This window comes from Protobothrops mucrosquamatus, unplaced genomic scaffold (genome assembly GCF_001527695.2).
Source record: "Protobothrops mucrosquamatus isolate PMUCROS unplaced genomic scaffold, P.Mucros_1.0 scaffold1243, whole genome shotgun sequence".
NCBI classification, from domain to species: domain Eukaryota; kingdom Metazoa; phylum Chordata; class Lepidosauria; order Squamata; family Viperidae; genus Protobothrops; species Protobothrops mucrosquamatus.
The window spans coordinates 123121-148024 of NW_015387450.1; the positions used below are offsets into that span (position 1 = coordinate 123121).

A 24904-nucleotide genomic window follows, 5' to 3' on the forward strand; every position below is an offset into this window, starting at 1 on the left:
GGTATTGCCTTATTTCTCATTTTAGGGCACTGTATTCATTTCTAGATAGAAATAATTGCATTTGTCAATATAACTGCTCATCAGTTATGAGGTGTTGGGAAGGAATTAGGATGAAGCTTCTGCTCCTCAAAATGTTTAGCCTTCAATTTTCCCCCTTCAGATATTTTCATTGTGTCTACCAAGCGAAGCTTATATATATTGTTTGTCAGTTACAAATATTTCTTTCCTTTGTAGGAAATAGTTCCTCAAGATGGAGGACGGGAAGCCTGTTTGGGCTCCACACCCAACTGATGGGTTTCAGATGGGGAGCATTGTGGATATCGGACCTGACAGCTTAACTATTGAACCTGTAAATCAAAAAGGCAAGGTAGGTTTCTTCAAAAGGCAATTAGTTCTTGTAGAAATGGTTTTACTGAAAGAGAAGATGTTTGCAGGGAAACTAATACAAACTAAACTTAAAGAGAAGAGGAGAAAAGAATAAAAAGTGCAAGAAAAAAATGAGAATATCATACACACACACACACGCACGCATACATTCATACAGAGGTGGCTTCCAACCTTCATCACAATAAGTATAACAAATCTAGGCTCTTTAGCCTCTATAAAGTTATGAACAAATATTGCTTCGTCCCATAACCCATCCTTTGTCTATAGACAAATGCATTAATTCTTCTTTGTACCATTGCATAAATTTCTTTAAGGCTATAATAAGCCTCTTTTGTTTAATAGCGATTAAACATTTTATAGAGCCAGTTTGATGTAGTGGTTAAACCACAAGTGTCAAACTCGATCATGTCACATGATATATCGTGACATATCGCGACGTTTTTTGCCTTTCCGGAGCCGGGGTGGGCGTGGCCTGCGAGTGACGCATCTGGCCCGTAGGCTACCAGTTTGACAACCCTAAGTTAAACCATCAGGCTAGAAACTGGGAGTCTGTGCATTCTAGTCCCACTTTGGGCACAAAGTCAATCACTTTCTCTCAGTCCTAGGAAGGAAGTAAACTACTGTAAAACCTTGCCTAGAAAATTGCAGAGACTTGTCCCAAGATTCTCCAAGAATCAGACACGATCGAATTTTTTTTTTACGTTTAATACCACAGATGTAAATTTAGATGCAGATCTGTGCTCAAGACATTTAAAATGAATAATCATCACAATATAGCATGTTTGAGATTTTGCTATTTTACTTTGAAATGTTACAATAGAGGATTGATGCCTTAATATTTTTTCCTTCTGAAAAAAAAAGTTTCTAAATGTTAATGTCAATCTTATCTTCTCCACCCAAGAAAAAGAGAAGAATAAAGTTTTTACTGAAAACATACAGTATGCACATTCATTTTTTAAATTTTGTTTTGAAAATTTAAGAATACAGGGTAAATCTCTATGGAGATTCTCAGTCATCCAGAACTGTTGAAGCTTCTTGGATGAGAAGCGAAATGTTTTCCTCAAGGAAAAAAACAGTCCAGTTGCCTTTTGAAAAAGAATCTTTGAGTTAAAAATACAGGATTCCCCATTAATCCTGTATTTAATGTGGTGGTCAATTCCAAATGTTGGTTTTAAAAAATATTGAGTTTAAATAGGCTATTATTCTCTCTTTTTAAAAAATTAAAACATTTATACCTCATCTTACCCTCTGGAGAATTCATGGGTAAGTTGAAGATGTACAGACGAGATAACAGAAATTTTGTTATGCAAACAAAAGCATCTGCTTAACACTGAATGTTGCCCATTAAATGTTGTCTTAAGGCAGTGGTGGCGAACCTATGGCACGCGTGCCAGAGGCGGCACTCAGAGCCCTCTCTGTGGGCACGCATGCCATCGCCCCAGCCTTGTCTCCCCCTGCGGCCCCCTCTTCACCAGCAGCCCCCCTGGAGGAGAGTCGCCCTCGGGCATAGCCTGCCTGGAGCAGTGCAGCCAAGGACATGGCACTGGGCAGCAGGGACAAGACTTCGCTCCCGTGCCCCATCGTGCGGAGATGATGCTGCGGGGTGCGGGCAGAGGTCATGGCCACCATGGCGCTGCAGAGCCACCTGGGCGATCTGCGGTGGGCCGTGGAGGCGGTAGGTGGCCCTGCGGGCGGGGGATGGAGCGGGGGCAATGGGGGTGGAGCAGGCGGAGGCTGAGAGGGGACAGGCGGGGCGGTTTTGGGGCACTCGGTGTCTAAAAGGTTCACCAGCACTGTCTTAAGGGCTGATATTCCATGACTGGGTTTCTTTTTTTTGTATGTTTTGAAGCATTTGTGCAACAGTAAAACAACTTGTTCAAGAAACTTAAAATATCAATGAGCAGACAAAATGAAACTATTAGTATCCTTTTTCGTAGAAAATGAAAAATAATATGATCAACTCTAGGTGCAATTCATTCTACTAAACAGCTAAAGTATCAGTATTGTGACAGAAATAGGCTTGAAAATGTATTGGGTTATAAGCACTAAGCATAATAGGCTCATTAAGTGCTTTTTTAAAAAAATAATGGCCTCCCTAAGTTTGTGTGATTTGTTCTTGAGATGCAACATGGTTGCAAACGTTAGAAAACTGAACAGGTTAGGCATTTGTCATGGTTGTGATTTATTTTGGTATTTTAAGTAACTCAGAGTCCAAAATCAAGGGGGTTTCTCTATCAAACAAGATTTTAAGTTGTCACAGTAGATATAGTTTATAAGGACTTATTGTTATTCTTGTGGCTAACTGTAACCAGCACATTGTGTAATCACATTAATTTATGCATAGAATCCTTTGGGAAGCTGAAGATAAATAATGTGTGATTGTGACTGAAAACTGAAGCCATGCTTTGTTCATTTGGTTTTTTCCTTTCTTTATATTGTGATATCACATTTTGCCTTCCATTCCCCTCAGTAATGCTGTGGATGGCATGAAAATAATTGAATGCTCAGAGTTGTCACAAGAGTTCTAGACCAGCATTTCCTGACCTGATGTATTCCAGATATATTGTGAATGCAACTTCTTAAAAGCTCTGGAAAATCTGAGTTAAGGAAGATTATTACATATGTTACTGAGGGAATTATGAATTAGACTGCTATTTTCATCTACAGATGATCATCTAGATACTAGAATGACATATAGCCTGGTCCCTGTAGCCTGGTCCAAACCTAGCTGGACCTACTAAACAGTTACTTCTTTATGCTTTGTGAGAGTAGACTAGTTAGTAATTTGGAGAGCTGGTCTCTTCTGTGAGAACTTCTGTGGAGGAGAGCTGTATTCTATGATGAAATTAAGTAGAAAAAAAAAATCCATGGACTTAGTATACAAATCTAGGCTTCTTTAGAAGAAAGTGTTCTGTTTTGAATTTGTAAGAAAGAGCTTAAAATAAATACATTTTAAAACTAATGCTCAAATTTTTCAACCTGATGAAATAGAGGGAATTTTAATATGGAGGTCAAGAGGTGATGTTACAGGCTTCCTCTCTGAGGAAAGTCTAGTGTTTCTCTAAGGAAGTAATCTCAACTATGGAGAAAGAAGGTGATCTTTACTTCTTCCTTCTAAGTAAGTTTACTTAGAAATAATGCAGCACTATGTAAAACTATTCTTATTCCAAGAAAGTCTCAGAGTATTATAATTCTATTAATTTATTTCAATAAATACCAAGACATTCAGAAGACATTCTCATCAAGCTTTGTCTGATAATGTATGACAGATATTAGGGAAGAATTCTTTGGATTTTGGAGATTTTTGAAATTAGTAAATTTATAAAGTACTTTAAAATAAAGCATTGATATGCATGCTTAAGACGTTACTCAAAGACAGTATGAAAAAGTAACATAAGACACAAAGAATATACAAGAATACTAAAGAGCATAACGCAACAAAGACTACTGAATAATATTGAAGAATAAAAGAAAGACCTTAGGCCACTGTTTCTCAACCTTGACAATTTTAAGGCATGTGGACTTGGAATTCTGGGAGTTGAAGTCCACATGCCTTAAAATTGTCAAGGTTGAGAAACACTGCCTTAGGCCCTTCAGCTAGTCAGGAAACTCTGACTTCTGTAAGTTCAAAATCATAATTGCTTTCAGTGTCCACATTCCACTTGATTTTGCCAAGGACAAGGAAGACAAATTTATCTTATCTTGTTCCTGGAATGGTCTGCCTATTCCTACCAAGGATAGAGCATCCCAAGGTTAAGGAGTATTTATTTATACCAGGTGGCTATGAGACCATCACAAGGTTTTAGGCTGAAGATGAGAAAGATTAGCTCATTGTAGACCTGTGTCCTGAACCAAGAGAAGCCAAAACAAAGTATAACCTTTTGGTGGGTAAAATAAATATTTGCTTAGTTCTGCATTACATACTCAGCCATTATATAGCAATATAAAGTTTATTCATTTATTTATTAATCAAATGTATGTGGTTGCTCATCACACAAGGAGCTACTCTGGGTGGCATATAACAATCAAATGAAACAGCAAATATATAAAAATAATCATTATAAAAACATAAGAAGCATGATTAAAAATTAGAATATTATTAAAAATTTAAAATGTACAAACGACATGAGAAACTGAATATATCAACCAAAGTGGAGCCATCAAAGCATGTCATCAATTTTCTAGGAACCCTAGGCCTGGTGACATAATTAGGTCTTGGGGGACTTCTGTATGATTAACGGGGATGGGGCTGACCTGTCTTTGGGGGGAGGAGAATGTTCCATAACACAGGCACCATGGTAGAGAAGGCCCGCCTCTTGGGACCCACCAAATGCAAATCCCTCACAGATGGTACCCACAACATGTCTTTTCTGCTCAATCTAATGGGATGTAATTGGGGCTGATGTAATTGGGGAGAGGTAGTTCCTCAGATAACCTGGTTCTATGCTATGAAACACCTTGAATCTGACCCGGAAGCAGACTGGCAGCTAATGAAACTCATGGAGGAGAGGTGTCATATGTGCTCTTCTAGAAGCACACTTAACTGCCCAGGCAGCTGCATTTCACACCAGATGAATCTTCCGTATACTTTTCAAGGGCAGCCTTGTGTACAGTGCATTATAGTAGTCCAATTTGGAGGTGACTAAGGCAAGAGTGATCAGAGCCTCCCAATCCAGGAAGGGGCGCAGTTGGCATACCACACGAAGCTGTGCAATGGCCCTCCCAGCCACGACTGCCTCCTAATTGTTGAGTAGGAGTCGTAAGTCTAGAAGGACCCCCAGATTGTACACTGGGTCTTTGTAAGAGAGAACTGAGAGTCAGAGTGGTGGAGGGGTTAAAACCCAGGTTCAAGTCTTCTCTTAGCCACAGAAACTCTTGGCGTGGCCGCTGCCTTCCTCTCACCCCAGCCTACAGCCTAGATTGCTGCTATGGGAAATATTTGCAGGAGGGAGTGCTGTTTATACTACCTTGACCTCCTGAGGGAAAAAGTAAGATATAAATCAAATAAATATTCCCAACACAGGAGTCCTTATGTCCTAATGCTGGTTATAATTGTCCAATTTCCTGATCTAAAACAGAAGCCTTTTCTTCTAAAATAACAGATGAGGCTGCTTTTGGCTCATGAATTTTGCACATGCTTGTTTGGATCAGAGCTGGAATCTCATCTGCACAAGCCGCTTCAAATTTCTTCCAATGGAAGGTGATACCACTTTTTACAAAAGGTCGTCCCCAGTGTAGAGAATGGTAGGCAGCTGTTTGAATTCAGGACCTGACCAAGGATTACTGATGGTTGGATTCGGGTACAAGGAGGATAAATTATCCTATAAGGCACTGAGTAGGACAGTGATTTCTTGGAGCTGCAGCTTCCTGCGTCATGCAGAAGAGAGAGACTAACGAGAGTTAGGTTTTTCAGGCAAGAGAAGGGACTGTTCCTAGATGGGGAACAGCTGCTGGGAGTACAACAAAGTTTTAAAATCTGAATTAGCTGTACGGGTTTATATTATCCTTTCCATTGGTTCCCACTTATAAAATGGTGGTAAACTCTCATGAAACTTCAGGGTTAGACAGATCTCTGAATTCCACAAAGAGGGAAATTGAGATAGGTTCTCTGCACCTGATTATAATAGCCAGGAAATCAAGACAGGGCCATTTGGTTCTCCTGGTTTAATAAGGACTAGAGAAATGTGGCACTTTTCAGATTCCTAGCAGGGTGGATGAGAACTGAGGGGTGCAAAGGATATTCAGAGTCCCAGGAGACTCTACTTTCAGATAATTTCTCTGTATTAGGTATATACTCCTAAATTCTGAATCAGTAATGATATAACTACTTTATTTTTACTTTTAAAATACATACGTACATAGTACATGCTGTTTATAGTTGCAGTAAGTGGTATTACTTGCCTGACTTTCTGGGCTTGAAGGTTGAGCCTAGCTATACTTGGATAGGAGACCACAAGGAAATCCTAGGGCAATGGGTTCAACTGAGAAGTGAATTATCTTTGTAGAAGAAGCCATTGGCCAATCAATTTGTATCATCATCAAAAACCATACATGGAAACATTCAGATGATCACCAGGAGTCAAGTGCAGCTCAGGGACTTTTTCTTTTATTTATTACTTAAGGTGATTTGCCAAACTTCACCAAGCAGCAAAGTACTTTCTCTTGATCCTAAATGCAGTGTTCCATATACTTGCCATCTCTTACTTTTGTATTTCACTTGCAACTCCCGAAAATGCATGGTTGCATTTCCTGCATTAGAGCCATGGTGGCGCAGTGGTTAGAAAGCAGTATTGCAGGCTAATTCTGCCGACTGCCAGGAGTTCGATCCTCACCGGCTCAAGGTTGACTCAGCCTTCTATCCTTCCGAGGTCGGTAATATGAGGACCCAGTTTGTTGGGGACAATATGCTGACTCTGCAAACCGCTTAGAGAGGGCTGTAAAGCACTGTGAAGCGGTATATAAGTCTTAAGTGCTATTGCTGTTGCTCTATCCTTGCAGGAAAACTGAACTATTGTGCATGAAACGTCCCTTCCTGCAGATTTACATGAAAGTCCTTGCTTATGTATTACTTGAGGTAATAAAGTTTTCTTCAATTTCTCACAGAAACCAATGACTTATATCTCCTTTTCTTTGCCAGACCTTTTTTGCTGCTATCAACCAGGTCTTTCCTGCAGAGGAGGACAGTAAGAAGAATGTGGAGGATAATTGTAAGTGAGCCATGTAAACATTATGTGAGGTGGCAGGGGCTCTGTGCAGATTGAGGCTACCAAAGTGCAGCGGCTTGCCTGAACCTGGGCCCTTCGCAAATGAATGAGTGTTGCCGGGGGATGTTTTTCAGAAGGGAACCCCTGGGTGATTTGTTTGGCCTTCTGTGTATTTAGAGCAGGGGTCCTCAAACTCGGCCACTTTAAGACTTGTGGACTTCAACTCCCAGAATTCCCCAGCCAGCCATGGCTGGCTGGGGAATTCTGGGAGTTGAAGTCCACAAATCTTAAAATGGCTGAGTTTGAGGACCCCTGATTTAGAGGATGCCATTTGAAACATGCCGAGTCTGAATGAAGAATGTTACTGAAGTGGTGGCAGGAGTAGCATTGTTGGATTAGCCTTAACTATGACTAGAGCCAGTTTGGTGTAGTCATTGAGCTGTGGTGGCACGGTGCAGTACTGCAGGCTAACTCACTGCTCACTCCAGGAGTTCGATTCTGAACAGCTCAAGGTTGACTCAACCTTCCATCTTTCCGAGGTCAGTAAAATAGGACCCAGATTGTTGGGGACAATATGCTGACTCTGTAAACCGCTTAGAGAGGGCTCTAAAGCACCGTAAAGCGGTATATAAGTCTAAGTGCTATTGCTGTCAGGGACATCATTTGTTCTAGTCTTGCCTTATGCACAAAGCCAGCTGAGCGACCTTGGGCCAGTCACTAAAGGAGGCAAGGGCAAATCACTTCTGAAAAAAGAAAGACCTTGCTAGGAAAACTTCAGAGATTTGTTCAGGAGTCTCTCAGAATTGGATACGATTGAACAGAAGAAAAAAAAATGACTCTGGATTTTTTTTTCTATAATTCTCTAGCCCTGCCATAGATCCTGAGCCCTTATGTCACCTCCTCTAAATCTGCCACAGGTTTCTTTCAGGAAAAGTGGTAGGATATATGGTACTTACGAAACTATTGTTGTGCTTTCATTGTAGGTTCACTAATGTATTTAAATGAAGCTACCCTCTTACATAACATAAGAGTTCGCTATAGCAAGGATAGAATTTATGTAAGTATCACCTTAGCTTGTGAAAAATATGGCTGGGTTTTTTTTTGTCACAAAGTGAAATACGAAATATGTATTGTTTATTTGGTCAATGACCAGTGAAAACTTTTTTTTAAATACAACACCAAAATAGACTCAGATAGATGAGATAAAATACTAGCATAACAAAAATAAAATAACATAAAAATGTGACACACACTACCATATTGGTGCATTAATTACCTGTGCAGGTGTAAATCTAAAATGTTATGGTCTACAAAGTAAAATATATCGTCTAAAAACAAAATGCGTTAAACCTAAAATGATAAAACAGAAGTGACTATTTCTATAACCAGTTATGCCTTATTTTCGGTGGCAACACAGAATTTGACTACTGCACAAGTGATAAAAGATTGTGAATCTTCTAGAAGATGGTTCACCTAGAAATTGTCTGGTCTCCCTGGAAATGTTCATAGTAGAAGTTAGAATATAAGCAGATCTGACATCCCTGTAGAATTTGCAGTGCAAATACATGCAAAATGGCTTTGATCTCTTTTGTTGCCTAGTGAGCAGGTATGAACTTTAGACTAGAGTATCTGCCTTGCAGCAGTGAGGATGGAAAGATGTTATGCCTGCTTTGAAAAATCAGCTTGGGGAAAGTTAGATTTTGTAGATCTCTTCCTGTTTCCCAAGTGCTCTTATTTATTCAATTTCACCATGTTAGGGCAGCCTATTAGCATCAGTCTGAAACTCCATATCCTCTTTATTTTTTGGCTAAGCAGTTGTTTGGTGTGGTCATATCCTAAAGAAATTAGGAATGGTGCAGAAAGCCCATATAACATCTAATCCTGCTCTACAGCCTGTTTCTAGGGAGAAGGAAAATCATCTTATTAAAACTAGTGTCAGTTCAGCTGGAAGATTTGGATTTTCAGCCAATAATGTATCCTCTTCCTCCAAGCCCTTATCTGGTTGTAGGCATTCCTGTCTCAAGCCTTAACTGGGCGTTTGCTGTCCTTGGGCCAGTGATTTGGCCTCAAGTGTTTTAATACTGCAGGGATTCATTGTCTTGCACCAAGTATAAAAGAAGTGCTTAATTGCCTTTTTAGACCTAAATTAGTTTCACTATGTGATTCTGGTATATGTTTCAAGTGCCTTTAGAGTGGAAAACCTCTCCAAGGTGTTTCAATATGGTATTTCAATACAGTTTCCTGCTCTGATTTCTGCCTTTCTATTCTCCAGGCCAGGGGTCTTCAAACGTGACCCTTTTATGACTTGTGGACTTCAACTCCCAGAATTCCTCAGCCAGGCATTCCTGGCTGAGGAATTCTGGGAGTTGAAGTCCACAAGTCATAAAAGGGCCAAGTTTGAAGACCCCTGCTCCAGGCTGTTGGGTGCCTCTCTTAGCAAAGACCAGAATTTTAGATTTTTCAAAAATGGGAACCAGGTGAACTGTAGTACCAAAGTATTATTGTTATCGCTCTTTCCAGCTTTAGGGGGAATTGTGAAATTCTAGTGGCATAATCAGTGTAGAGGAGTATAGGATTATTAAGAAGGTCCACCACTGAATTGATGTACAATTTGAAAAAAGAGGGGAAAAGAATATGTCTCTGTTGGAGTCCTTTCTGAACTACTGTGCTAGAGAAGGGACCCTTGGGGGTTGTATTTCATTCTTAAGATAGTGTTGGAGTATAATTTCTGTATTAGAAAGAGCTGGTGCCTGTCAACAGTCTCCCCCCCCCCCCCAAAGGCTATTCCTGGAAGTTGTGTCTAAGGCATGTTTAAAATCTAGAAAGGCCACAAAGAGGAAGAATTTCTGTTTTTGAGTATATCTTTGTGCAAGAGGGTAGAGCACCAGAATGTGGTCTGTTGTTGACCTCCCTTCTCTGACTCCTGCCTGCTCATCTTGGATTATGCCCCATGTCTCTATCCAGTCTTGAAACAACTGCTTAGCATATAATTTGCTAACCACACTCAAAAGCTGATTGGCCTACATAATTGCATGAATCATTCTTATTGTTCTTATTATAAATTGGGCCAATTATTCCCAGGCCCCAATGTTTTGGAACATAGCTAGTCTTATCTATGAATATAAACACGGATGCTGATCTATGAATGTAAACACAGAGGCTAGTAGAGACACCCACCAGCTGGGAATCTGGTTTTATTATGGAATCATTACAGACAGAATATAATCAACACCTGGACTCTTATGTTCTTAAGGGATGAGTTAAGGGTTACTTCTTGTGTAGAGCCGGAGGCCAATTTTAAACTTGTCAGGTTGATTTCATTCTCATTTATATTACTAGCAAGGATCATGTACAACCTTCTGAAATATTCTACCCAAGCTTGAATTGACTGGGGAGATGAGCTGGGCTGGGCTACTGGTTTTCCTAGTCCTCGGGTAGTTTGCCAGAAGAGGGAAGAATCTTTCTTCCTTAGTGATTGAATTAGCTTCTGCCAGGTCTCCTTTGTTGCTAGTTTTTTCCTATAGGATGGCTAATAGACTAACTAGACTAAACTATCAAGCCTTTAAATTACTCTTTCTGTACTGTACGATATGCTTTATGACATGATCTTTTCAACTGTGCACAATCCTAATAGCAAACCATTTTTATTTGTTACACCCAGTTACTGGAATGTCTCATTGTTTCTTTGGCAAAAGCAGATTTCACATTAAAAATTAACAGAACATACAAGTATGGTTTTTGAGACTTGTTCTCTAGCAGCTACGCACAGATTTCTAAGGTTTCTGAGGCTGCTAGCTATTTAGTTACTACTTTTGCGTTACTTTCCTTCCATCCATTGTCACAAAACAATTTGGGGGAAAATTTACTTCGAACATTCATTTGGTGAATGGAAGTAATTCATTTTAAAAAAAAACCTATGTCATTGCTTAATTGATTAAGAAACAGGACAGCTGTATAACCACTAGACTGATTTTTCAATCTAGCGTTCAGTTTTTATTAAATACACCTACTCAAATTGCGCATGCACATAAGGCATAACTCATCCTTACATGCAATTCTTTTAGAGGCACAGTACATTAAAAAGCAAAAGATGTATGCTTGTTTTCCCCTCTGTCAAATGAAGAATCCCATATCACCTCTGATACTTCCCAGCTCAAACAGCCAGCTTAATATTTTATGGGGCTATTAGATTGCCTGATCATATGTAACAAATTCTGTCTAAATTACACATGGTCCCTGCATCTGCTTTGACAAATGCCAGCTGGGAAATAGAACTAGGAAACTTCTAAAAGATGTCAGAAGCAGGGATACATTTATGCTAAAAAATTTTTTTTTCTAATCCTGCCTCTTAAATTCTGATTTACCATTATGTTTGCATAGGCCCATTACTCCGGGTTCTTTTTCATTGTTGTTGTTTTTGTAAAGAAAAATAAGTCAGTGTATAATATGTGTGATTTTGTGTTGATCATAATTTTAAGTTACATGCAATAATAGTTCATCCTTGAAAAATGAGCAGAAGTGCTAAAGATTCTTTGTGTGAAAATAATTTTGCTACTAATTAATTTGTAATCGATTTACCTGCATGGCACTTAATTGTAAGCATACACTACATAAAAATCACAACTACTAGTACTGATAATAATTTATTTAAAGGGTTTACAAAACATACCCTTATATATTCAGTGGCTTTTTACACTGTAATTTATCAGCACAAGAAATGATGCTGTTTAAAATTATTAAACCGATATTACAATAATAAAATAAAAATTGTAACTGGGATTTGGTTCTGACTTCAAGAAATTAACCTTGGAAATGCGTTGAACATTCCCTCAGAAGTCAGCCCTGCACTCTTCGGTAACAGGCCTCCAAAGTTTACAAACTGAAATTCCAAATCCATGTGATTATAACTCATTTTGTTGTGGGTTTTCTTTCCAGACTTATGTAGCTAACATCCTGATAGCAGTGAATCCTTACTTTGATATACCAAAACTTTATTCATTAGATGCTATTAAAAAGTATCAAGGCAAATCACTAGGGACGCTGCCGCCTCACGTCTATGCAATTGGTAAGAAACAGATTTCACTGACTTCCAATGTGTCAATATTTTTTATTTTCTGTAGCTTTTATTTTGTGTATGATGCTTTTACCTCTTGCTTTTTACACTGATAAAAATAAGGCAAGATGCTGGAACTGTTGCAGTTGATCCGTATGATCATGAACAAGTTGGTTGCTTGGATTACAGTTTGCTTTTAAGACTCCAATCTATATGTATTTTAGTTATTTTAGGAGAGTAAGGTGTCCCTGTGGGTTTTTACTCCACCAGTTGTGACCAACTTTAGGGGGCGGTGCTCATCTCTGTTTCTTGAACCAGTGCTGTCCAGAGATGTTTCTGCAGTCATGTGGCCAGCATGACATCACACTGCAGCACAGAGTGTATGGCGAAACACAGAGTATTATTACCTTCCCACATGCTTATATGTGGTACCTATTCATGTACTTGCATTTACATGCTTTCAAACTGCTAGCTTGGCAGGAGCTGAGGCAAGTGACAAGAGTTCACTCCGTCTTATAGTGCTCGGATCTTGAACTGCCGAGCTATAGACCTTTAACTGTCTAAGACTCAGTGTCTTAAGGAGAGTGATGTGGTAATACTGAACAGGTAGTCTTGACTTATGACCACAATTGAGCCCCAATTTTTTGTTGCTAAGCAAGACAGTTATTAAGTGAGTTTTGCCCCATTTTACAACCTTTTTTTGCCACATTTCTTAGTAAAGGATCCGGCTTCCCTATTGATTTTGTTTGTCAGGAAGTTACAACAAATGATGGATCACATGACTGCAACCATCAAAAATATGGCCAGTTGCCAAGCGTCCTAATTTTGATCACATGACCATGGAGATGCTACAATGGTCACAAGTGTGAAAAATGGTCATAAGTCACTTTTTCCAGTGCTTTTGTAACTTCGAACAGTCACTAAGCGAATGATTGTAAGTTGAGGACTACCTATATATTATCAGCATTTTAAGCAAATCTTTTGTGGCACTGTTTCTTTTCATTCAAGAAATATAGGCAGCTGTATACTGGAAATAGAAAATATATTTATTTTTGTGTTTCAAATGTTTACATAGAATAATACAGTGCTTTCCAAACTAATGAAAAATATTGATCTCTGTTCTGTTGGAAACTCACTTTGTTGTCCTTTTCAATGTTTGCTTCAGCTGATAAAGCCTTCCGCGACATGAAAGTGCTCAAGATGAGTCAGTCGATCATTGTGTCTGGTGAATCAGGAGCTGGCAAGACAGAAAATACTAAATTTGTTTTACGGTTTGTATCTTTAGCTGAAAGTGTTTCAATTGAATGAATCATGGGTGAAGTGCAGTCATTTTAATCCAAACATCTTGAACTCATAATGGGTGTGTACTTCCGATACTGAAAACACTTGTGAATGAAATGTGAACAAATTTTAAATCTAAAGAAGTCCTATAACAGAGTCCACAAAGGCTTGTTTGTTTATTTCAAGAATTTATGTAGCTATACAACTCAACCAGTGTGACTCTGTGAAGATTAATAAACATTAAACAAGGAATAAAACCAATCATCCATCCATTAAAAGATCTCAGATGTGACTCAGTCAATGATAAATTTAATGGAATAGGCAAAAACCATCCGACAGGAATCACTAGTCACCTAAGCCCAGAAGAAAACAGCCATATCTTGTTCAATTTTCTAAAGATTAGCTCTTGTAGGGATATCTTGTTTCCAGACTTTTTCAAGGCCCTTAACTAATAAAAAATAATACAAAAGCTACACTGCTCTATTAATTTCTTTCACTTGTATTACACTTAAAACAATTCTTGGATCGGAACACGGAACATTCTGGAGAAGAGTAGGGAGCTCAGAACAAGTCACAGCAGGCATATCCCAAAAGCAACACTGTCTCCTGCCTATAAAAGGACAAAATAATAATAATAACAATTTCCTCAGTTTCCTAGAGGTCAGGAAGCTAATGGAACTTTGGTTAAGCCAGTTTAGTGCTTAAGGCACCAGGTTAGGAAGCAAGAAACCTTGAATTCAAGTTCTGCCTTAGCCACAAAAGCCAGATAGGTGACCTTGGCCCAGCCAATCTCTCACTCAGCCTAACACACTTCACAGGATTGTGGTTGTGGGGAAACTAGAAAGAGGAAGGTGTATTGGATATGTTCACCACTTTGAGTTATTTGTAAAAATAATAAAATGGTGGGATACAAATAAATAAATTTGTATACAGCTCATTTAACTACAAGTATGCTTTATGATTAAAAGTCGAGTAAAGACCCTAACAAAAATCACTAAATGTTTTTTTTTCTTTGTAGGTATTTGACTGAATCTTATGGTAGTGGACAAGATATTGATGACAGGATTGTAGAAGGTATTCATACTTACCCTTAAACTTATTTTTATATATTAATTGTGGCTAGTTAAGGAGTAAGCATCATAGGCACTTCATTTCTGTAAGTGAAAGGCTGCAGTGGTGTGTGATGTGTCTCATTGGGCTCTGAAGAAAGTAAATGCACTGTTGGGTTGCATCTAGCTAGAAAAACAAGATTCAAGATTTTGGGGCTATAAAATATCAGTGCAGGATTGTTCCTGTGTGATCTATTTGAAGGTAGAAATAAGGAATCTATTGAAGAAGAGAGGGCGTATAATGTAACTTTTCTTGAAGATGAGAATTGCTATTGCACTTTGGGGGATGGGTTGGGGAGTAGATTTAATATTTTTTCCTTTTTGCTTTTCTTCAGTGGGGAGATAGATTTAATATTTTTTTTCTTTTCCTTTTAAAAAGTATTAGTCTCCTTTTGTGGTTTACGGTGCCATCTTTGTAAGCTTTCTGTCTCAGAACAGCGGGAAATCACACTATTGATTTTTTTATGATTGTATTGGAATGGACTCCAGGGACCACAAAAACAGTTTGGGAATCTCAGATTACACATCCCCGAAATCTTGTTTCTAGTTCCATCAGAAAACAGAGGCTTGAAAATAAGGGCAGCATAAGGAGAACATGTTTTCTGGGCAGTGAATGCAACCATTGTTGGAAGACCTTTGCCAGCACATCTTGCAATGTGGTCCCAGTTTTATTGTGGAATGAGAAGTGTGGTGAATCAGGCGACCACTGGAGACATCTAGAAAGCTTTTGTGTCAAGTCTTTGGCACAAGTGTGCAGAGACAGAAGCTTTTTTTTCTGAATTTAAAGGCACGTTTTGTACCCAATTCTCTTAGAAGTCTTTTCCGTGTATTGAATGTATTTGTGGATGAGGGGAGGAATACTGTGTTGACCCTATTGTGTTCCCTTAATGTCTTCATAAGAATTGCTTACATGGGAACAGTTTCTAATACAAAGAGGTCCAAGAAGCATGGTGCTTTTTGTGATTTCTTTGAAGAAGTTATTTGAAATGGGACTTAGTTCAGAAAGCACTGATCTTAGTGGCTTACTTTGGGATCAGAAGCAGGATGTTAACAATAGCTTGTTCCAATTTGCTTTTGGGTATCAAGACCTTAAAAGAACGGAAGCTATATAATAAAGGAGGAAAGAATTCTATCACGTTTTCCTTCCCTGATGGCACCACAATTCTTTACTTTGTGACAAAGTAAATATATTCTTTCCAAAGTATTCAATTAAGCTATTAAACTGTACTGGAGGTTACAGTTGAATGAATGATCGGTGTGTGGGTTCACATACATGAGTGGTGTGTGTGTTTGTGTGTTCAGATGAATGAGGTTGGAACATTCATGTGTATGCTTGCTTGAAAAATGCAAAATCTGTGATATGTTCCCTTGCCCTGTGGCATGATGCTTTGAGGCTACCAAGGACTAGCGTAGCCTGAATAGTCCTAACTTTGATGGATTTCATATTGCAAAGCAGTGCTTCTAGAGAAATAATTGAGAATGATATTGCTTAATTACAGCTGAATATATAAGTATTCCATTATCCATGGCACCTATGAAAGTGGCTGACCATTGGACATAATGTCTGAAGCTGCATTCCCAACACTGGTACCCGTAGGTATTTCATTTGGGGGATGGGGAAGCTTGAAATAAATGCCTTATCCAGGTCATCTGCTTTTAATACACATTTGCTCCCATTTTTGTTTTAAGCACATCTTAACCTGCATGGGTGCATTATTACTACAGAAGGACTTACTCACCAAGCCCTTTTGTAGTGTGTGCATATATGTGTTTGTACCTGTAACCATTGAATCTTCGTTGCAGTTTTGTGCATTTTCCTGACAGGTTAGATAGTTGAAAGGTCACTTGCCAACTCAAATTACTTTAACTGAAACAGACAATCAACACCTAAACACACACACACACACACACACAAAACCTCCCCCCACCCCAGGAATCTGTATTTATATGATACACAAATTCAGTAATAGTTTGGTTTTTTTGACAAATCTCCTTAATGACCAATTCCTTTTCTAATAGTATGTCAGTTACATAATACTATATGTCTTCCCCCTCAAGGTCCCATTCACACTTGGGACTAAATGAATATTAGATCGGTTTTGAGTTGAAAATCAAACATTACATAGTCCTCTAGTTCCCAAATGAAAAAACTGAGAATGGCAGAATTGTTTATTAAGAAGGGTAGCTGAATAGATTTCTATTGCCACTATGGCAAAATGTAGATAGCCCTCAACTCACAACCATTTCCAATGAGGAAAATATTTGTAGCTCAGGTCTGAAACGAGGGGTTCTTGGTGATCTTTGAGCTTGGTTGTTTTCTTGTAGATGTTTCATTACCCTAACTAGGTAACATCATCAGTGCTAATAAGGAGTGCGGTTTGCTGTCGGTTTGACAGGCAAGACACCAGAATGTGCAAACCACACTCCTTACTAGCACTGATGATGATACCTAGTTAGGGTAATGAAACGTCTGCAAGAAAACAAGCAAGCTCAGAGAGCACCAAGGACCCCTCATTACAAACATTTGTTTAGCACCTGTTCCAAGTTACAGTGGCACTGAAAGAAGTGACTGATATCAGTCCTTGCATTTATGCTTATTACAGCATCCCATGGTCAAGCAATCCAAAATTGGGTCCTTGGCTACCAGCATGTATTTACCATGGTTTCAGCGTCCTGGAATCATGTGGTCGCCATTGGCAACCTTTCCATCCGGCTTCTGACAAGCAAAGTCAGTGGGGGAAGCTGGATTTGATTAATGACCACATGATTTGCTAAACAACTGCAGTGATTTGCTTAACAACCATTGTAAATTGTAAAATTGGGGGTGACTCACTTATCAACTTTCTTGCTTAGCAGTGGAATTGTGGTCCCTGTTGTGGTTATAACTTGAAGACTCCCTGTGTAACTGTTTCCTCAGCCTGCTTAATAAAATCCCTGATAGTAATTCATAGAGGCAGTTTTGATGGCAATGAACAGTCTTGGTGGGTTAGTTTGATCATATATAGCTCCTATCAGCCTTCTCCGATCTGCCATCTCCAATTGTCTTGGGTCTCCAGAATTTCCAGGTATTTTAGAGAGGGGTGCCGGCTGGGAATTATGGGAGTTTTAGCTACAGTGGTTCTGGAGAGGGTCACAAAGGTTGATTCGTACCCCTTATACGCTTGTCTACATATGTTCTGTAGAAGTCTCCCTTCCTTGCGGGAGCTAAAGCAAAGAAAATTACCACGTCCTTAAGCTTATCAATGTTTGTTTTAGTGGCTCACTTGCAAGCATGCTTGCTTAAGAATACTCTTGTCTTCTGCTGCTGAGCGATGTGTGGACTAAGCTGAATCAGCCTAGTCTGGATAGGCTCCAGGCATTTGCTGGTTCTAAGGCCACTGGCTATATCTGTGTCTTAAGGCTGCAGCACCAAAGGTTCACAGCTATCTTCTTCTCCAGCATCTGGCAGTTTCCTTGGCCTAAGAGGTCACAGGATCCAAAGCTAATTTAGTATCATCTTCTGCTCTCCAGAACAGGGAAATGTATGTGCTTTGCAATTTGTCTCTGGTTGCATTGACCAGATTATTACATGTGGATTATTTTGTTATTGTTGTTTTCTACTTCATTTTTGGGCATCTCCAATATGCATGTTCGCCGGTCTATTGTCAAAATCTTAACCACCTTTTTGAATTTTTGCTTGAACTGTAGATTGAATCAAGTAGGGTTGGTTTGTTGCATGCACACATGTTGATGGAATATGTATTATGAGATAATCGAGCATTATTTTATTAACATAGAAGAGTTAACATGGAGCTATTTAATGCACTTCCAGACAACTCAGTTTGATTTAACATTAGGTTTATTAGGAAAATATTTAATGAACTGAAACATTGACAGCTGTTAGAAGACCTCCAAGGTTCCTTCCAACTATTCTATTCTATTCTATTCTATTCTATTCTATTCTATTCTATTCTATTCTATTCTATTCTATTCTATTCTATTCTATTCTACTCTACTCTACTCTACTCTACTCTACCCTACCCTACCCTACCCTACCCTACCCTACTCTACTCTACTCTACTCTGATACAGCAAAGGGTAATATTTAAGTGGAAGAATTTCTATGAAGATTGTACAGTAATTGGAATCCAAACTGCTGTATTAGGTGCCCTCACCTAGTAGGAACAGAGAGTCTTCTTCCCTTTAAGATTTGAGGCTTTAATTGACTGATACTCAGTGCTAACTAACTTTAGCTCATCCCCAAAATCTAAGCAGGGCCAAGTCTGGTTAGTACTTATGTAGAAGAATAGCAAGGAGAGCGGCAAGAGCTGTAGGCAAGATTGTGCAATACAAAAATAATCTTGGAGAAGGTAATAATAAACCATTCCCATATTTTAATGAAGAAAACTATACAGTATGGACATTTCCATGAAATCACCCAGAGTAGAGTTAATCTGAAGGAATTTTTATCTTTAAACATTGAGAGAAGCTTTTGTTTCTTCACACATGCAACGGAAGTAATTGTATGAGCCTTTGGTTCATGAGATGGTTTTTCTCGCATTAAGAAAAATATAATGCTAGTCAACTTCTGTGTGCCTTTTTGTTAACACCCATTATTTCAGATGGTTCTGAAAGATCTTCCAATTCTCTGGTTCAGTTTTTCACTGGGTAGAGAGAGTTAGGGTTAGGGTTAGGTCTTTATTTCTTTGTTTTGGATATTAAAACATGCTTTTATCCAGGTTTTGTTTATTAAAATTTTGCTAACCTTATTTCATTTTTTATAGCCAATCCACTGCTAGAAGCATTTGGAAATGCAAAGACTGTTCGTAACAATAATAGTAGTCGTTTTGGAAAATTTGTAGAAATCCATTTCAATGCAAAGGTATTTGTATTTCTTCGTCTATAGAGGAATTTTCTTTCTTCTTCTTTTGATAGGTTCTACCTGTTCATTTAGCATTTTCTTTCTGCCCTTCTATACGGATTACTCTTATGTCATGTGGTCCATTTTGGATTACAATGTGTTGTTTGTTGTTTACAAATTCTTTTAAATTCAGTTTCAGAATTCAGAGGTCTCTAAAGGCAAAATTAGTTTTATAGTATGAATTGCATATCATTATCATCATTATCATTTCCAATCTCATATCTTCTAGCTACAACTCAAATCTAAATCTGAGCTAGCATTAAAATTTAGGCTGCCAATAGGAAAAATAGAGAAAAATCAGGAAAAAATCTGAATTATATACAATATACCAATTTGGCTATATAGACCTTTATACCATATACCTAGTTTTTTTTTTTATAAGTTAAACACCAGTTAGCATAAAGCAACCTTGTTCAATTTGGTATCCTCTAGTTATGTTGGTCTATGCCTCCCAGGTAGTTTCTGCCAGCTTGGGACTTTGACCATGCTGGCAGGAAATTGTAGGAACTGTCTAGTCAAAACAATAAGCTCATGCCAAGAGATTAACCAAATTGCAGTTTTGGTCTTATGAAGTTAACATTAAACCATTTAAACATTTCATTTACTTGCAAATGTATTCAAGAAACTGTGTGGATTAAAAAGTACATATAATGTAATTAAAAATCAAGGTCTTGTGCTTCAGAATCATAATTTTGTTTTTTTGTTTTTTTACTCTAGAATTCAGTTGTTGGTGGATTTGTGTCACATTATCTCCTGGAGAAATCCAGGATTTGTGTTCAAGGCCCAGAAGAAAGGAATTATCACATATTCTATAGGCTCTGTGCTGGAGCCCCTGAAAATATAAGGGAGAAACTGTATTTAGGTTCACCAGATAACTTTAGGGTGAGTTGATCTAAAGTATTACCATACTGAAAATTCATTTAAACTACTTATAGTAGACTGGATTCAGATAGAGCAGGTCTATTCAAATCAATGTGGTTAATGGATTGGAAAAGACATTACATTGTAAATTTGGATCTATGAATCTGTTGAGCTGAAGCTTGAATTTGGCCCATGGTTCATTTAGTGACCGTTCAAAGTTACAACGGCACTGAAAAAAGAGACTTATGATTATTTTTCACACTTACGACTGTTGCAGCATCTCCATGGTTCCATGATCAAAATTCGGACGCCTGGCAACTGACTCATATTTATGATTGTTGCAGTGTCCCAGGGTCACGTGATTACCTTTTTTGATCTTCTGACGAGCAAAGTCAATGAGGAAGCCAGATTCACTTAACAGCCGGTTACTAACTTAATAATTGCAGTGATTCGCTTAACAACTGTGGCAAGAAAAGTTATAAAATGGGTCAAACTCATTTAACAGCTGTCTCACTAACAACAGAAATTTTGGGCTCAATTTGTGGTTGTAAGTCAAGGACTACCTGTACTGTATATGTATTCTTCTGTGCCAGAAGCAATCAGCTTGGTGTCTCCAGAGCTTTGGAACTTCAGTAACTCAAGTCTATTGACTATGCTGCTTTAATTGTATGCAATTGTATCCCCAAACCTCTGAAAGGCACCATATCATATATTCCTGTCTTAAATTCTGGAATAGATAATGTAAGATGGTAACTTTGGATAGTGTTAGATATGTTAGAAAATTATAATAAACTGATTTATCACAACCTGCACATTCCTGCTGCTTTTGATATATTGCCAGTTCAGCTTTTGTTCACATTTTGTAGTGTTGCCTGGCAATCTGGTTTATTTTAACCAGACTTTATTACAATATGCTACTTCAAACTGTAGTGTATGCTTCTCTCTTGTTTTTACAAATCATGATTATGATTGATCAGGATTCTATGATTAACCTGAAACAAATTCTCTAGTCTCCTTGGGATTGCTCAGAGGAGAAGTGACTCTGGAAAAACACTGGCTTTGCTTCTGTCTCATTGAAGAACACATTATTATGGCATATAACTTTTGACAATGCTAAGTATTTGAATCTGAATTTGAGTGCCTAGAAAGTGTTTCTGAACCTTAACAATGTAATGCTCTATAGATTTCAACTCTCAGAATTCTGGCTGGCTGATAAATTCTGGGAATTGAAGTCCACACAGGTTGAGAAACACTGGTCTAGTTCATAGGAAATTAGACCTCTGAAACTTTGCACATTTTACATTATGCTTAAAATAGTATTTTTAAAGTAGTTTGCAATTCAGTATGTCTGTAGTGAAAAAATTGCTTTTAATAGCATTATTTTTTTCAAACTCTGCATTGATATTCTTTATTTATCCTGTACAACATCATTTTCTGCAGCTATTTGTTTTTACCAATTTAGTTGAAATAACCTCCGTTAAATGGTTTTCAGGTTCCAGATATTTATTCCCATTAAACTTTTGAGTGCACAAAATACCCTACTTTGCTCTTCCAATTTTTTTTAGGGACCCAGTTTTGGGGCTTTGACTCATATAGGAATAATTGTTTTCACAAATTGAACGTAGTCTAGAATGTGAATGAAATGATTGACTAGACTTTTAAGCCAAATAATATTGTCTTTGTACATGATGGGTATTCCAGTTTCTTTTATAAGTTTTTTTTTCAATATAAGTTGGCTCTTTGCCAGAGGAACAGAGAGGAGTGGTGATTTATATACTGTACTCTTATCTTCTTTGTTCTTGATGTACCCCAGAGAATTAGATAAGAGAATTTCTCTGGCTTGGCAGGGACACTCAGAATAAAAAAACAAGGGGCACTTTTGCTACTGGAGCCTGATATTCAACATAACCTGTTGAGGTTTTGCTTGACTGGTATACTTTTCTTTTGCCTTAAAACAGTATTTAAATCGTGGCTGCACTCGCTACTTTGCTACTAAAGAAACTGATAAGCAGATTTTACAGAATCGCAAAAGTCCCGAGGTAAGATACCTATTTCAAATGTTTCTTTCTTATATTCAAATATGGAACTTCATAAGGGCAATTGCTGGCAATATCTTGCATCTGCCAGAAATCTGATTGATACAACTTCTTTCAAGTGCTGACTGCTCAGTGCTGCAACAGGAGACTGGCTCTGTGTCAGTCTTCACCCACAGTCAGTTAATAGGGTGGATTTGTACAGGTATCCACTGCTATGGTCAAGAGGTGTTTCAGATCCTTTTCTTAACAATTTGAACTTGTTGAATATTTAGCTGGATTGTCCATGTGTGGGAATTGTAGCCAAAATTGGCCTCTGTATTTTTTTTTAAAAAAAACCCAGAATCATAATTAAAAATCCCATTGAATTTTTACTTCATTCCATAGCGACATAGAGACAAAATGGAAAATGTTTTCATTGTGACCTGAAACAAAACATTGTAGTCCAGAAGTTCTGCTGAACTGTTTGGGATCAATCATATTCTGGAAGAAATAAGGACATATGTGATGTTTTGGTTTTCAGCTGAAACAAAATATGGAGAGCTCCCAGGGCAATTAAGGCAAAGCTGCTTTTCCAATATCTTGCCTTCCATCTCTCCTCTCCAATCACCTGCCCCTACTGAGGGCTAAGAGTGGAATATCACCCTCCTCCACTCCCAATCTTTTCTTCCCTTCTTCAGCCATGGATGCTGAGGAATTTCCACCTATTCTGTAGCCAAAGAAGCCATTCTTTTTTCCATTCTTCCCTCCTTCTTCTTCCCAATCCGAACATGTGTGCTCGGAATGATTGATATTTTTTTTTGTTTGTATACAGAAGAAAACAGAGCAACTCTTAGACCAAAATGTCTGAAATACACATTTCAGTTCAGATAGGGATTGTCCCCAAGCAGCTATTTTGTCTTTCTTCTCTCTCTCTCCCTCCCTCTCTCTCTCCCCCCCTCTCTCTCATACACACACACACATTAACAAAAAAACAAAACAAAGCAAATTTAACAAAAAAGAAAAGTACAAAAGGTAAAACAAAAAAGAAAGAGGGCAAAAAAGAGAATTAAAAAACCCCCCAAAAAACCAGAGGCTAATTCAAGATCTTGTGTATCTGGCCTTCTACTCTGAGATCTAGAATAAAAGCACAGTATCCATTCTGGATCTAGACCACTGTGTATAGTCTTCCTCCAAATTTAGGCATGTGTGTGTTTGTTTTTGTTATTAAATTCCTGCTGTCCACATTCATAGTGGTTTTGATCTGAATTGGATCATACTTAGTAAAGAAGGAAAAATAAAGAAAAAGCAAACATGTCTTAGAGGTTTAAAATTATCAAGTACCTAATAATATCTGTTCAAATTCTACTTCAATCAAAGACCTTTTTGCAAATGTCTGCTTCCTATCTTATTCGTAATGATAGTAAAGCAATAGCTCTAGTCTATACTATTGAACTAGGAGTTTATTTGAACAAACATTTTGTAGTCAAGATGGTCAAATTAACATCAGTTATGGGTACAGCAGGACAGGGAGAACCAATGAACAGGATCTTGATTGAATTTTTACATACTATTGTCCACAGAGGAGAATTTATATAACATGGATGTTGCCTGAAAAGCTAAGCCAGCCTCAGCTCGGTGAATGAAAAATGCATCTTTTGTATAATTGATTTTGTCCCTAAATGAAAGGAACATCTGCATGACAGTAAAAGCCTCAATTTGATAAAATTGTTGTGCCGATTGGCCACAATATCTTTTTGGTAGATAGGTAGAATTGTGTAATTCTTCTTTCTGTTCTTCTCCCTCTTTGTATCTCAGAGGATTTGGATGGCATTGGGATTGGGGAAGGGAACAGTTCTAGGTAGTATTATAGAAGTGAAGAGAATAATTATAATTGATTTCCAGTAATGTCAGCTGTCCTAACCTTACTATTATTAATCTGAGAGAATTGTCTTATTTATTTTCCCTTTGATTCATGTTTCATTATAGTAATAAAAATAGTCAATTAATGTTTGCATTGTTTTTGTCCTTTCCTGTCAGGAAAATGAGGTGATCACTTTGTATAATCTGGGATTTTAATTATTGTGTGGTGTGAGTTTAATAGATGCATGTTAGTCTTTTTTCCCCCTCAGATTCTTAGAACAGTTTTGTTTGGGATTTCACGGGCTTTTCTGCATACTCTTTAAGATGAACAATTATTTTGAGCATGCTCTCTCTGTGCATGTATTAGTTCTGGTTTTTTTAGTTAGAATCTTTAGAACCTTGAGTTGATAGTAATGTGTTCTGTTTGAAATTAAATAGATAAATATTCAAAACTGTTGGCATGTTTATAAAATATAACCTTTGGTAAAACAATGCCATCATGCTGAAATGAATGCTTGGTTCTGTTTCCAAGGATCGTTATTTACTGTCATCTTTCAAATGTTGTGATCTCACATTTCATTCGTGGTATCCATTCCTGGCCTCAGGTAAAGGGTTTTCCCTCCAAAATGATGCTTTAATGGAGCCAGAGCATCAAAAATCCACCACTCAATTTATATGCAAAACCTCCTGTAGGAAAAGTATATTTCTCTGTCAGCCAGTGGAAGAGCTGAGCTA

General features: G+C 38.0%; 1 protein-coding gene across 4 annotated transcripts in view; it reads left to right on the forward strand.

The window, feature by feature from the left end:
- Positions 1-238: 238 nt before the first annotated feature.
- MYO6 (myosin VI) overlaps positions 239-24904 on the forward strand; it is a 71006-nt gene continuing 46340 nt past the window's right edge. For all 4 annotated transcript variants that reach the window (XM_015821070.1, XM_015821071.1, XM_015821072.1 and 1 more), the window contains exons 1-9: positions 239-367; positions 7025-7094; positions 8075-8148; positions 12027-12156; positions 13310-13415; positions 14444-14499; positions 19297-19394; positions 20151-20315; positions 22253-22333. In XM_015821070.1, the coding sequence (XP_015676556.1) occupies positions 251-367; positions 7025-7094; positions 8075-8148; positions 12027-12156; positions 13310-13415; positions 14444-14499; positions 19297-19394; positions 20151-20315; positions 22253-22333 (897 nt within the window). In that variant the 5' untranslated portion in view covers positions 239-250. The remainder of the gene's footprint in view (positions 368-7024; positions 7095-8074; positions 8149-12026; positions 12157-13309; positions 13416-14443; positions 14500-19296; positions 19395-20150; positions 20316-22252; positions 22334-24904) is intronic.